At 38.5% G+C, this 14,917-nt stretch overlaps 1 protein-coding gene across 1 annotated transcript in view; it reads right to left on the bottom strand.

The window, feature by feature from the left end:
* Positions 1–14,917, bottom strand: part of mettl15 (methyltransferase like 15) — a 114,634-nt gene that overhangs the window by 20,467 nt on the left and 79,250 nt on the right. Inside the window, exon 4 of the mRNA XM_052153864.1 lies at positions 3,365–3,556. Within this exon, the coding sequence (XP_052009824.1) occupies positions 3,365–3,556 (192 nt within the window). The remainder of the gene's footprint in view (positions 1–3,364; positions 3,557–14,917) is intronic.

Raw genomic sequence — 14,917 nt, 5'->3', positions numbered from 1 at the left:
TTATATTTACTATTGACACACTGAAAGTTGAAGCTATAAATAACCATCTAATGCTTTTGCAAAGATTTTGAACAGTACTGTATATTAACTTACCAATACAAATAAACATGAATTTTAGCGTGTTATTAAATAGTAATAAGCATTAGCTAATGCAGTCGGCAGATATTCAAAACACTTTTGCTGTGCGATTACACTGTGCTTCATATACAGTTGAAGTCAGAAGTTTACATAAACTTAGATTGAAGTCATTAAAACTCATTTTTTAACCACTCCACAGATTTCATATTATCAAACTATAGTTTTGGCCAGTCGTTTAGGACATCTACTTTGTGCATGACATGAATATTTATTCCAACAATTGTTTACAGATAGACTGTTTAACATTTAATTGACTATATCATAATTCCAGTAGTTTACATTCACTAATTTAACTGTGCCTTTAAGCAGCTTAGATAATTCCAGAAATCATTTCAAGCCTTTAGACAATTAGCTTCTGATAGGCTAATTGGAGTCAATTGGAGGTGTAAATGTGGATATATTTTAAGGCCTACCAAACTCAGTGCCTCTTTGCTTGACATCATGGGAAAATAAAAGAAATCAGCCAAGAAAATATTGTGGACCTCCAATAGTCTGGTATTATCATTGGAAGCAATTTCCAAATACCTGAATGTACCACGTTCATCTGTACAAACAATAGTACGTAAGTATATACACCATTGGCCCATGCAGCAATCATACTGCTCAGAAAGGAGACACATTCGGTCTCCTAGAGATTGGTAGATTGGTGCGAAAAGTGCAAATCAATCCCAGAACAACAGCAAAAGTGAAGAAGCTGGAGGAAACAGGTAGACAATTGTCTATATCCACAGTAAAACAAGTCCTATATCAACATAACCTGAAATGCTGCTCAGCCAGGAAGAAGACACTGCTCCAAAACCACCATAAAAAAGCCAGACTACAGTTTGTAAGCACACATTGGGACAAAGATCTTACTTTTTGGAGAAATGTATAATCATTATCACTAATCATTATGTTTGGAGAAAAAAGGGTGAGGCTCGCAAGCCGAAGAACACCATCCAAACCATGAAGCATGTGGGTGGCAGCATCATGCTGTGGGGGTGCATTGCTGCAGGAAGGACTGGTGCACTTCACAAAATAGATGACATCATGAGGAAGGAAAATGATGGGGATATATTGAAGCAACATCTCAAGACATCAGCCATGAAGTAAAAGCTCAGTAGCAAATGGGTCTTCCAAATGGTCAATTACTTCAAGCATACCTCCAAAGTTGGCAAAATGGCTTAAGGACAACAAAGTCAAGGTATTGGAGTGGCCATTACAAAGCCCTGACCTCAAATCCAATAGAAAATGTTTGTGCAAATCTGGAAAAGCATGTGAGAGCAAGGAGGCCTACAAACCTGACTCAGTTACACCAGTTCTGTCTGGAGGAATGGGCCAAAATTCCAGCAACTTATTGTGAGAAGCTTGTGGAAGGCTACCCAATATGTTTGACCCAAGTTAAACAATTTAAATGCAATGATACCAAATACTAACAAATTGTATGTAAACTTCTGACCCACTGGGAATGTGATGAAAGTAATAAAAGCTGAAATAAATAATTCTCTCTACTATTATTCTAACATTTCACACTCTAAAAATAAAGTATTAATCCTAACTGACCTAAGACAGGGAACGTTTTCTACGATTAAATGTCAGGAAATGTGAAAAGCTGTGTTTAAATGAATTTGCCAAATGTGTATGTAAACTTCTGACTTCAACTGTAGTCTAAACCTCTTTATTCAGATGTTTAGGTATGTGTACTTATTCCCTGAAATTTGGGATTGGCACCTTGATGTACTGTGGACTGATGTATACATTTGCCTGTGGACTGTCCCATAAGGAAAAACACAAAGAAGAATAGCTAAGATGTGTTTTTAACACCACTGTGAGGACCTGGATTGTGTAGATGATAAAGACCTGTTTGACAAAAGAGTTGGCATGTGCCATACCCAAGAAAGGCGAGCAAAACATTGAGAGATGTATGTTGAACATGTTCTTCCAACTAATACAATACAAAATCTAACTTGTGTTTTAGAATATTAATCAATCTGAATCTTACATGATCCTTGGAATAATAATAGTTTGTCATTTATGTGGGCATGACTAAGAGCAAAGAATGAGTAACTCAAACAGAGAGACGTACTGATTAATGTAAGTATGTTCTGTTCTTCCTGAAGGCCAGATAGATTTGGCTGACCACGTCATGCTGTCATAAAAGGGAATTCTTGTATTGGTTTTTGTGACAAAGCAAGGATAAAGCGTCTTCAGACACCGTGGGCAGGACCTTCATCGACCTGCTTTACATCTCCCTCTATTTCTTTGTCTTCTCTCTCTCTCGCTCTCTCTCTCCCTTTCCCTTCCACTATTTCTTCAACCATTTCATCTCGCCCCCAGAAAAAGTTCAGAGTTGGTTATGGTGGGTGGGATTTCCACCTCATTATCACACTGAAAACTTCCACCAAACTTCCTAATAAGAAATAACTCTCACTAAGCTTGAAATCAGAGGGAACCCATAGAATAACAAGGTGACTGGCTTATTTATAGGTATGGAAGATATAAATTGAATACAACTGGTTACATGCAATTCTTTTGACTAAATAGTGCTGTAAAATCACAGAACTGAACTGCAGAAAAGAATATGAAATTTGCAGTGATATTGTATGGAGGTATTGGTTTGAGTATATTGGATATTTATTAGGGCTGGACATTGCCAACTACCTCCTGATACGAAACACATAAAAACACAATACATCACACTGCATCACAATATCATAAATGGATAGTGATCGGACTGCACCAACTGTATTCCATTAACTATTGTTAAAACCAATCTACAGTACCATTTAATACCTTTTTGTTGTTTTGTTTAGTCAAATAATGTTAAAAGCAAATTATGACATGGGGCCTTAATATTATTAATTTACAAAAAACAAGGTAAAATTGGTTCAGTGGGTTTTTTGAGTAACACTAAATAATGTCTGCACTTGTTTTTGTTAAGATGTTTCTCAGAAATATGGAATGTGAATCACTGCTGTGCTTAGTCATATTTTTATTTCATTAAGCTGTTATTAGGTTATGCCTTACACCTGTTCAGAATTAGTTTTGAACAACTATAAAAGAGGAGACTCTGAAGATGTAATCAATAGTGTGGCTTCACATTGAGTGAGCCATATATAACTGAATAATAATAACTGTGGTGCCAACAGAATGCATCGAGAGTGAATAAAGCATTACTAATAGCACAAATGATGCTTGGAAAAACAGTAACAATGAGTACTTTTAATTTGAAAGTTAATGTTTAAACCTGTCTCCATCCATCCTCATGTCTAGTGGTCCATCCTTGCTGAGGGAGAAGCCTCTTTCTGCTAAGTCCATCTGCATGGAGGAGCAACCAGCATCCAGAAGGACAGCATCCACATCTCTCGGTCCCAAACCCAATGTTGGAAGCAGGTTATTCAGTTCACTGAACCTCCCAAGCACTGGCTTTACCTGGCCCCTAAACAGAAGAGAGAGACAGAATATAATAGAAAACACTAAGAGGAAGACAATTACAATGGGGGGCTTTAGAAGGCTCATATCATAGGTTTTTTGCACAAAGAACATTCTTAATTTTATTTTACATGACCATTTTTGGAACACTATGGTTTTGTTCAGACAGGCAGCAAAAAAACGTTTTTTTTTCTGACTCAAATGTATTTAACTGTTTGTAGTCTGTACAGCAAAAGAAAAAAAAAAAAGAAAACACATGAAATCCAATTTTTTTCAAACCTGGCACAAATCACATCCCTATGTGAGTTGAAATCAGATAAAAATACAAATTCACATGTTTCAGTCTGAATGGTCAGATTGGATTTCAAATAGTTTTTTTACTCATCCTAAACAAAGAGCAGTAGTGTCTACAGCTATACTGTATGCCTAAACTCATTTTTGCTCACATTTGGCATTCACTATGTAATGAATGGTAAACGAGCTAAAGATTCCAGAATACAGTGATCTTTCAACATTGTATGATGCACCGTGGCAGAATGTCATTACAGACATAAGCAGAGGCAAACATTTTCTCTTTCCACAATAAAAGCTACTAGCGTATGTTTTGTGGCATCCTGCTGATGCTTAAGTCATTACTATGGCAACCAAAGTAGAAACTGGATATTGATTAGACTGTCTGAATAAACAGATCTAATTTCATCACTTGCAAAATGATAGTGTGGACAATCAGTCCTATGGATTGAATTTCAAGTGCAAATAAAATGTTGTGCAGAGTGATCAAAGTTTATGACACCATATGAGGTGTCTTTGCTGCTGTGCCTTTAAAAGCACAGATAGATTTAAAAGATTTAAACTTGCTCTTCACGTGTGGAATTAACTTCAAATAACTGTTGTTAGTATTTCACTGAATGGGCTATGTTGCAGAACACTGAAAAGAAAAGTTGACATGCTATGTGCATGTAGAATTTGTCTGTCAGATGTTCACAACAAGCTGTTTGAAACGTATTGTTTTAATAAATGCTTTTTTAATAAATGCCTTTTAATAAACGTATCTTTTTGAAATGGGGAGAAAGTTATGAGTTCTGAAAGTAACAATATGTTTCATTTTATATCAAACAGTTGTTTTAATAAAGAAAAATCGGAATTTTCATGATAGTGTCCATTTAAAGTTAAAGGTGTTGATTTCAGCTGTTCTACTTCCACGATACAGAGCCATTGGATAAGCCACACCCCTTCTTTCCAAAATCCTGAACCCGTTAACTTTATTGAGAGCAGAAATGGTTGTTAAAAACAACAGTAGTAAAATAGTGCCCTCAACTGACAACTGTTATGAACAACATGGCATAAAAATGAATTATGCCTCAATAATTTGCTGCAACTACAATAAAACAGTGCCCTGCCCATTAAAGGAATATTCCAGGTTCAATACAAGTTAAGCTCAATCAACAGCCTTTGTGGCATCATGTTGATTACCACATAAAGAATCTGAACTCATCCCTACTTTTCTTTAATAATAATAATAATAATAATAATAATAAAAGCAAAAATGAAGGTGACATTAAGGCATTTACCATGGTAGTAAATTGGGCCAATTGTTATGAGGGTTTAAAGGCAGAAATGTGCAGAATCATTTTATAATAATAATTAATTTGTTAATTCTGTTAAAACTCTTGTATTATTAATGCTCTAAGGTTGTTTAAATTGTTGCTTTTATGGTAATTATAGGGCTTATGACATTACGTCCACATGGCAATGAAGTTTTAAAATTGGATATAGCCTAATGTTACACAGAAAATGTTAATAAGCGATTTTATCAATCTAAAATGATCTTAACATGTGTATTGTTTATGTCTTATGACTATATTTTTTTAAACAGTTTTTAAATGTTTTTTTGTGGTTATCAACATTATTATACAAATGCTGTCGCTTGAACTTAACTTGTATTGAACACAAAATATTACTTTAAATACTTTGATCTTTGTACAAAGGATTTTCTAGTCTTACATAGCTTCAAATCCTACAAAGCTGAACAAAATGTGGCAGGTATTTTGTCTCTGTTGGGCTGGTTACCTAAGTTCTTAGTGGGTTGTACAGGGAGGGAAAATGAGAGATAGACCAAATAATATGCATCCCACATGAAAGGTAATAAAATTTCATTTATTTATCACCTAGGAGACCAGAAGATGAGGGTTGTGAGAGATTGCTGTCGCAGCTTAAACTTAATTGAAAAACAAACACAGACACACAAACCAATGAATATATGTAAACACATACGAACATGAATGTGCAAAGGTTACATGGTTATTCAGTGGAAAATACTGACACACTCTAGTGTAGGGGGAGTATGAATGTTAGAGTATCACTGCGTCCGAATATCCATACTTCTCTACTCTATAGTATGCAAAAGAAAACAGTATGCCAATGGAGTAGTATGTCCGAATCCACAGTATTCATGAAGCAGTAAGCCAGAAATACCCGGATGACATAATATTTCTGGTGAGATTCTGAAGTGCGGATCTACTGGACACGTAATCGATGCCGCATTCAAAATGCTGGATTTAAAAGAACGGCGGTGAACCGCAAGTCAGATGGCTCTTCTCAACTGTAAGCGCAATATAAACCAAGATAATTGTTACTTGCACTTAAATTGAGCTTGTTTAACAAAACCAGAGCAGATAATTTTCATGGTTGTTGGTCTTACTTCATATGTGCGAGTCACGGGTCAATGCTCACGTTCCCGGTTGATGTGATACTACTTGCATGCATACCTAAAAGAACATAGTGATTTGGCACAGACACGTGCCGATCATCAAATACAGTACATACTGTGACAGTACACCATTTTAGATGCAGCATACAAGTGTGTGACAAGTGTTTTATTTGAGTTGAAGTAGAGGTGTTGGTCTTTAATTCTCAATCATTCAGAGGGACAGGTGGGTGGCTATGCATAACTGTTTCTTTCTTTTGTCATTATTGCTTTAATTTACTTTACTTCACAGATATAAGTAACAAAGTCCTTCTTACAGTGCCTCACACATTACGAACACATGAATACGGTTTAAACCATAATCAGGCATCAAATCAAGTTAAGGCTGTTCTTTCCTGAAACATAGACACAAGCTGTCTAGCATCATCTCTATCTCCCCTGTCTTCTTGCATCGCCTCCTGAGTTCCTTCCCTGGTTCTGAGAAGCCATTCATTGTTAATGTGACCTTTAGACAGCCTGTGAGTTGAGGACAGCCCAGGTAGACAACTATAAATCAGATGGTAGAGAGACAAATGAGGTGGATGAGCAAAAGGGCTTCCATGCTGAGGTGTTAATTTGGCCGTGTGGGCAGTACCAAAGACCACCTCTTTGTAGTCATGCTAAACACGTAGATGCCTGACCGATGAAAAATAAAAAAAAGAGTACAGAGGGAGAGCAATCATCTCCTCAGTTTCCTCCACCTCCAAGGTTATCAAAGGCCCTTTTCTCCCACACATGGGGCTGGCCAAGGGTTTTGCCCATAGGACCCTAGTGCGCCTCTGTCCATACACCCACGGCCAGCTAAAAGATCAAGGGTGAGGGAGCTGCTCAGCATTTGCCCTGCTGCAAGGGCTTCCCTCAGTTCTTTTGCACAGTGGAAGGGGCTTTCTATCGCTCTCTCTCTCGTTTCCACCTCCACATTTGCTCAGTCCCTTCATTAATTTGTTGGAAAATCTATAGTGAGGCTTTCTCTTGCCCACCCACACAAAGACAAACACTCTGCCAGAGCGGTGAGCCCCCGTCTCTCCCTCCCTCCCAGCCCATAAATCGGCGAGTTTGGAGGAAGAAAGGGAGAGCCTCTGATAGACAAAATGCTGCCTCTGCTGTTGCGTCAAAACACAGTCAATTTAGGGCCTCAAAGGTGACAGACTTCTCTGCAGTCATTTTATATATGTATATTTTACACACACATACATATATATATATATATATATATATATATATATATATATATATATATATATATATATATGTTATTATTCTCAGAAGTCCCAATATCTGGCTGAACTACTACGGACAAAACATTTTCTGTCTATCTATATTTGTACCAATAAATATTTGTGCATATTTTGTTGGGTTTTGTTTGACAAAAAAAATAAAACATTTTGTGTGACCATAATTGAAATAAAGCTGACTTACACTTGCCTCAGCCAACAACATACCCTGAAATCACAAGCAATATGATCCTAAGCATAAAGTACAACTATTCTGGCCACTCGAGCTAATTAGGCTTTGGCACAGCAAGACTGTGACATGAAATATACAACAACGGTTCTCAGATATGTAATTTGAGGAAGGAAATGTATTGTCTGAATACATAAACAAGCAGCGGGTGCCTCGACAAGCAAGATCTTCATTAGTGAATTTCTTCAATATGCTTAAGATTTACATTGTGTTTTTTTTTTTCTTGAGAGGGCTTGTGTGGGTTCAACAGATGTTTGGAATAGATGGAAGATTTTTACATTTTGTAGAACGTTATAGTTTTGTGCTGGAATGTACAATATATTTTATTGTAAGCTTGAGATGAAACCAGATCTATACTCTTGTTTAAAAGAGGGCCAGAAAAAAAAGGGAAGAAAATAGGTCTAACTAAATCCATGGATAAGATGAAGGCGGCAGAGTCAGTAAACAATGTTCCATGTCTGTTGCTCATTTCACATGCAGAGTGGAAATGCAATGGCATGTTTTGACACTGACTGATCAATAACTGAGCAAAAACGCTGATTACTAAATCCAGAGCAGTAGTGAGATTCTCAGTGCCTTTTATTTTCAAATGCCAACCTTTTCTATCAGCCACACAAACCAACAAAATGCAATGGCAAACAATGCACCATAACAAAATTACACCAAATATAACATCCCGTAAGAAAAACCCTTAACACAGCATTCCAATTTCAAACTATTCTTTCAGCAACAACACACAAACAAATCACCAAAATGAAAAAAAAAAGAAAAAAAAAATCTGCAATAAAAACTTACATGATCGATTGAGGTGGAAAAAAAAATTATTCAGTAAGAAGAAATGCGAATAAACTACAATGGAAACGCATTTACCGAAAGCCCTTTAAAAAAGGTCATGTGGCTTTGCCCCAACAAGTCATGTGACTGAATAACTTGATCATTACTGGACTAACCAGGGACCAACATCATCACATAGCATCTCAAATATTGATCTTGTCATTCTGAAATTTGGCTTTTGTTACCTCCTAGAACTGTCTGACACGCTGTCACTCCCAGACATAAGGTATTTTCTGCTGATCACTATGCAAACACAAAGTTCGTCAGAGCGTTTTGTCTGCACACACTTAATCACAAGTAACTTATTACATTTAATGACACAGCCACAGTGGCAATAACTATCTGTGGGAATTTTTCCAGAAGTGATGATTTTGTTCTCATGGGATGGAAAAATAATATTGCAAATAGTTTTTTGCAAAATTACGATTTTCCTTTATTTTTCATAAATTAAATCTGCAACTTGAATGGAAACTCATCTAGAGAAAGATAACATAAATTAGCCCATTATTTAACAGTATCAAATAAAACTATAAACTATCAACTTGATTTGGAGTTGTAAACATATTAATCTGTTTTAACAAAAGGTAGCTGCAACAGGAACGAAAAGTACACATTTCAGAATATGTGCCTTTTATTCACCAAAAATAATTAAATTAATATCTGAGGACAGATTGTTGTGACACACACTGTCATGGCCGGTATAGTGTTGTGCTAATGACACATGTATACAGGCATTATGTCAAATGTTATTGTGTGGAATGACAGATACGTATCTAATCTGATGTGGTGACAACTGGAGAGCCCGCTCACACTGGCACACATGCAAGACATGTCACTTGTTCAATGTGTCAAATATCTTTTAACCATCCCACAGATAACTAGCTACATAACCCCGACAATGCTGTACAGTGTAATAAACTTTACTAAAAATGCTCTTAAATGCTCTTTATTTACCCTCATATAGCTCCAAACCCTTATGACTTACATTATTTTGCAGAACACAAAAGGAAACATTTTTAAGAATATCCTGGTTCATCTGTTGCACGTTCCTCAGCACAATTAGAGTTCATTCACAGTGGCTCGCATGTTCAACTTGTTCCTGTCTGAACATGCCACTCTAACCGAGCTTCCCTAATAGTGCTCATGAACACGCAACATAATTTTTTTTTTTATGTCTACTCGCAAGCATTGACTACTTTTATCACACTTCGGGGTTATTTTTTAAATAATTTGCCATTGTATTGAAAAGAAGGACTTGGATATTCATTAAAATATCTCACTGTGTTTTTTGCATAAGAAAGACATACATACAGGTTTACGTAACTTTCATTTTTACGTAAACTATGTCTTTAAGAGTCATCTTTGTGTTCAGAGTCCTAATATTATAAATCCTTTTCATTTGCTAATCATACCTAGTTTCCTCAGTAACAGCTGCCTAATGTTTCACACTTCCTTGTCTATTTGCTACGATATAAAAAGCTGATGGTGTAATTGAGAAAAACTTTGCAAAAGTGAGGAGATATAGGCTAACTTTGTGCATAACAATATGACAATAATTCCTAGCACTTAGCCTGAGTGGAAGGTGCTATGTCATGTGTCATTGTGTGTAAGAGTGAGCGGCTTCACAGTGGCTGACTTGTCAGCATGAATGTTCAAACCTAAGTGCCTGATTGCACACTATTGAAGACAATCTTGACAGAGATTGACAAAACTGAAGAGTAATCATTGACAGCATTATTATTATAAAAAGATAAATCGTTGTTTATAAACAGATAGTTCTGTCTCTAAAATCTTGTTGGGTGAGTCATGTTTAAACAAAGTCCAATTCAAGGCAAGTCAGTACACTCGGATGCTAATTTGGGAACAGTCCTGTGCAGCTATTTTCTATGGATACAAGCAACATTAAAGTACAGCTCCTATCTGCTTGAATGGGGAAAGACAAAAATCCCTAAAATGGTGGGTCAAGATTATGATCAAATAACATGACAGGCAATGTCTTTATATAAGAGGTGACTGGCTCTTTTACCTTTAAACAGGGCTGGATTGGTAATCTGGCATACCGGGCATTTTCCCGGTGGGCTAATGCACTTTGGGGCTGATCTGGGGTGGACTGGCCATCAAGAGAACCAGGACTAAGTTCTACAACTGCCTTATTGGCTGTTCCAAATTCTCCATCTCAGGCTAAATATTCTCTGGTTTAAAGCTGTTAAAAATTAGCTAATATGAACTACCCTGAAACTGCTCATCAATTTAATTCTGTATTATTATGGCAATTGACAGCCTACAGTTAGGCTAGTGAACTGTATTGCTTGGCAGAAGAATTGCTTATTGTGATTTTACCACTAAATGGGATTATTGATTGATCATTGGTGTCTCTTAACATGTAACTTTTGTCGCCAATGTATAAAAGTTAGGCACTGTAACAGCCTTTTACAGCTTAATTTTTAAAACACATAGTTCAGGCTCTAAAATCTGTATGCCACTGTAACAACACCTGTAACTGCACATCAAATAGATTCTAATTCAATCCACCAAATTGTAACAAATCTATGAACTGTTTTACTTGTCAGAATAATGATAATTGTGAGTTCTTTATTACAGGTGAAAGCAGAGAAACTCTATTGTGTTTGTTCTGATCAACTTATTTATTATTATTTTTTGTTTTTGTCATTGGTAAATAAATGATTTCTTCTGAATTCTTAAGTGTGCCTGAATCTAGAGGTTAAAATAAATGGTTTTATTATTTATTGAACATTGATGTCTGAACTTGTAGAGCTGGAGGAAAAGATACCATCATGTAATCCATGCTTTTGAGTCTCTCATTCGGTCCAACCACTGCAGCACCCGATGGTCCATTTCCAGCAAGTGTCTCCCAAGGAGGTAATAAAAGAGTGAATCCAGAGCCCATTTAATGACCAAACACTCTTGTTCAACTGTTGAGTACCCGGTGTCTCATGGAAACAGCTTTCGGCTCAGGAATGCCACTGGTGTTCACCCTCCACCTACTGAAGCAACACAGCACCCAGTTCTATGCCTCCCGATGCATCCGTCTGCAGGATGAATGGGTTCTGGAAGTCAAGGCTAAGCAGGACAGGGTTTCCACACACTGCCTCTCTTAGATCTTGAAAGGCTCCATCCAGACCACCTTGTTGAGCTGTGGCACTAGTGAAATATGCAAGCAGAGAGGCCCTGGCAGAGAAGTCAGATATAAATCCTCCAAAAGGACCAAAAACAATCACACCTGTTTCTTTGTTGTCAGCAGATGTTAGCTGCAGATGGTCTCCACATTCTCTAACTATGGGTGGATGACTTCCCACCAATCACAAACCCAGGTAGCTTATCTCCTTCCAGACTATTGAGCATATCTTTGGGTTGATGGTTAGCTTGCCTTCTTGATCCTACATAGGACCTGCTTCAGGTGTTGACAGTGGTCTTCCCAGGTCTCACTGAGTTAACCTGCAGCAAACTCCCTCATGAACTGCAGGATCTGGTTCATCAAACGCTGGAACATAGCTGGTGCCCCCTGCAGACCAAACAGCATCACCCAGAAATGTTAGAGCCTATGAGGGGTTCCAAAAGCAGTCAATCCCTGGCCATTAAAGGCACCTGCCTGTACCCCTTGCAAAAGTCCACAGTGGTGAGGTATTTGGGTTTCCCCAGCCTTTCCATCAGCTCAACAATCCTGGGCATCAGATAGGGTTGAAATTTAGACAGGCTGTTAATCTGTCTGAAGTCAATGCAGAATCAAACTGTGCCATCTTTTTTGGGAGACTGGCACGTTGGGGCTACACCACTCACTGGTGGACAGCTTAATGACACCCTTGGGAGAGCATAATATTCGGTTCATCTTTGAGAACACTCAGCAGGTTTTCAGGGATGTGTTAGCTCTTTTGGCGAGCTGGGGATACCTCCATGTGGATGACATCACATTGTCACAAGTTTGGTATATCCAGGTTTCTCCTGAAACAGCTCTAGCTCCAGCAACTGCTTGGACCACTACTTGGTCTCTCTGGGGTGACTCTAAATGGGATAACTCCACAGCTTGTGGTGTGCAACTTGTTGGGAAATACAGCTCTGCTGGTTCCTCCTGCTCCCCAACTGAGCTTGCTTTTCCACTGCTGTTTAGTGCTGCCTCAACGTGGGTGGGATTATAGAATGATCGTCATAGTTGCGCCGCCTCTGACATCTTCTTAAACGTGACACAAAACAATAACACAACTGCTAGCTGTTAGCTACAAGCTACATTGTGCCGCATAAAGCAGTTGTTGCATGGTGAACAGTTAACAGCCTGGTTGTTTTTGAAGCAAGCTTTCCAGTAGCTGTCAACTAAATAAAGTGAACTATTCAAGCAGAGTATAGAGTTAACATATCACCCTCCTTCGTAGACTCCAGCCGTGGCAAAGTCCAGGGCACTCTCCCACCCATTGCTCGCCAGTCTAGATAGCCTCCATTTGGTCAAACCACTTCCACTTTTCCTTGATGGTTCTGTAGTCACTTTACATTTTTTTATTACTTTTCCTTTCACTGTTGGTAGGTCCGGTGGTAGCCATGTATCAGCTGTGCGGCCAACAGCTGAGACATTTGGTAGGTTCGGTGGTAGCCATGTATCAGCTGTGCGGCAAAGCTGTGCGGCCAACAGCTGAGACACTTCCTGAAATACTTTTTCGTTTTGGTCATCACAAACGAGGGGATGTCTGCTTGAACAGGCATGGTTTTGCGCACTGTCATTTCTGTTTACAATTCGAAAGTCACATAAACAAATGATACTGCTATCACTGTAGCTAACTTTAAAACTAGCGGGTTGATGTCCCGTGTTGAAAATCCAGTGACACTGGTAGTGATTCTCTCTGACCAATCAGTGATTTTCAGGGTTTTGACATCACATTTAGTATTGGCTCGGCTCGCTTGGAACCTCAAGCGAGCAGGGTCGAGTCGAATTGTACCGTTGGAAAAGCACCATAAGAATTGGAAGATCGTGCCCTAATACCACCTCATGAGGCAACTTGGAAGATATTGTTACAGGCACCCAGAAAGTCTGACAATTCACTGTAAAATAAATCTCAGCAACAGGGTCTCAATAATATCTCCATGCACACCGAAAACTTGGTCTTGATTTTACCACTCATCTTCAGGAACCAAGCTGTCGTGTACAAGGTTTGGGTGCTACCAGTATCAGCTAGGGCCTTGGCAGACTGACCATTCACAAATATCAGTACCACTGTCAGTGGTGCAGTTATGAAATGGCCTATGGTGTGAAGTATGTAGTGGATGTGGGTGGGGAACATAACAGAGGGCAGAATTCTTGTCTTTTCTAACATGGCATAAGTGCTTAGTGTCCTATCTCTCCACAATAATAGCCCTTAACCTCCTGTTTGCTAGTTCTGTCATCTTATATTTGAGTTATTCTAGATCTATATTGGGCATGATCACCTCACCCCCCAACTTACTTGGCTAGCCTTGACTCTGATTTCCGAAGCTGCATTGGAAGTCTCGGCAAGCTACTAGGTAGGTCACGACCAGCCTGGCTGCTTCTTCTGCAGTGGCATAAACTGCTCCAGGATAATGAGTTCAGATATTTGCTGGACTGTGCACTTCTCTGGCTTGACCCACTTGGAAAATAAATCTTCTGAACACATAGAGCTTACAGGTTGTCTCACCTGGCAGAATCTCTAGAGAGCGGAGCCTCTTACAGTAAGTCTCTGCACTAATTTAGTACTTTTTAGGATGGCCTCTTTGACATTGTCATAATCCTCAGCATCGGTACAGTCCATAACCACATATGCACTACATGCCTTCCCGTTAGTAGAGGGCACCAGTCTTATGGTCCAGTTGGCTGTGGGCAACCTGCATGCTGCAGCCATCCTTTCATTAAGTCATAAGAAACTGTTCAATGTCATCATCTCGTCACTGGGTGTAATTTTGGTTCCATCAGTCCAGAGGATGGGTCTTCAATTGTCGGTATCTTGGCTCTATCTCACTTTGTTGTCTAGCTTCCAGCTCAGTCACCCCCTGCCGGCATGGCTCCCACTTGACCTTGAAGCTGCTGGAATTGGTGTTGCATGCTGTGCTTCATTGGTCTTGTATGGCCATATCTGGTCCATCCTTTCATCCCAGGATTCCTGTGACATTGTGAAATCCCACTTCTGACACTACTTGTTATGGTTTAAATGGAAATGTGGTCTGATATGACGCAGTTAAAATGGAGGACATTTGAATGCCAGTATTTTTATTTCTTCCCCCAAGCCAGTGAACAGTGAAGGTGTGAAATTTTGCAGAAAATAGTGGAAAAATAAGGAGAAAATTATAATAATTATTTACAAATAT

Source organism: Xyrauchen texanus, chromosome 2 (genome assembly GCF_025860055.1).
Source record: "Xyrauchen texanus isolate HMW12.3.18 chromosome 2, RBS_HiC_50CHRs, whole genome shotgun sequence".
Taxonomy (NCBI): Eukaryota; Metazoa; Chordata; class Actinopteri; order Cypriniformes; family Catostomidae; genus Xyrauchen; species Xyrauchen texanus.
Note: the sequence above shows the minus strand (reverse complement) of the source record. Positions and strands in the feature narration are given on the sequence as shown.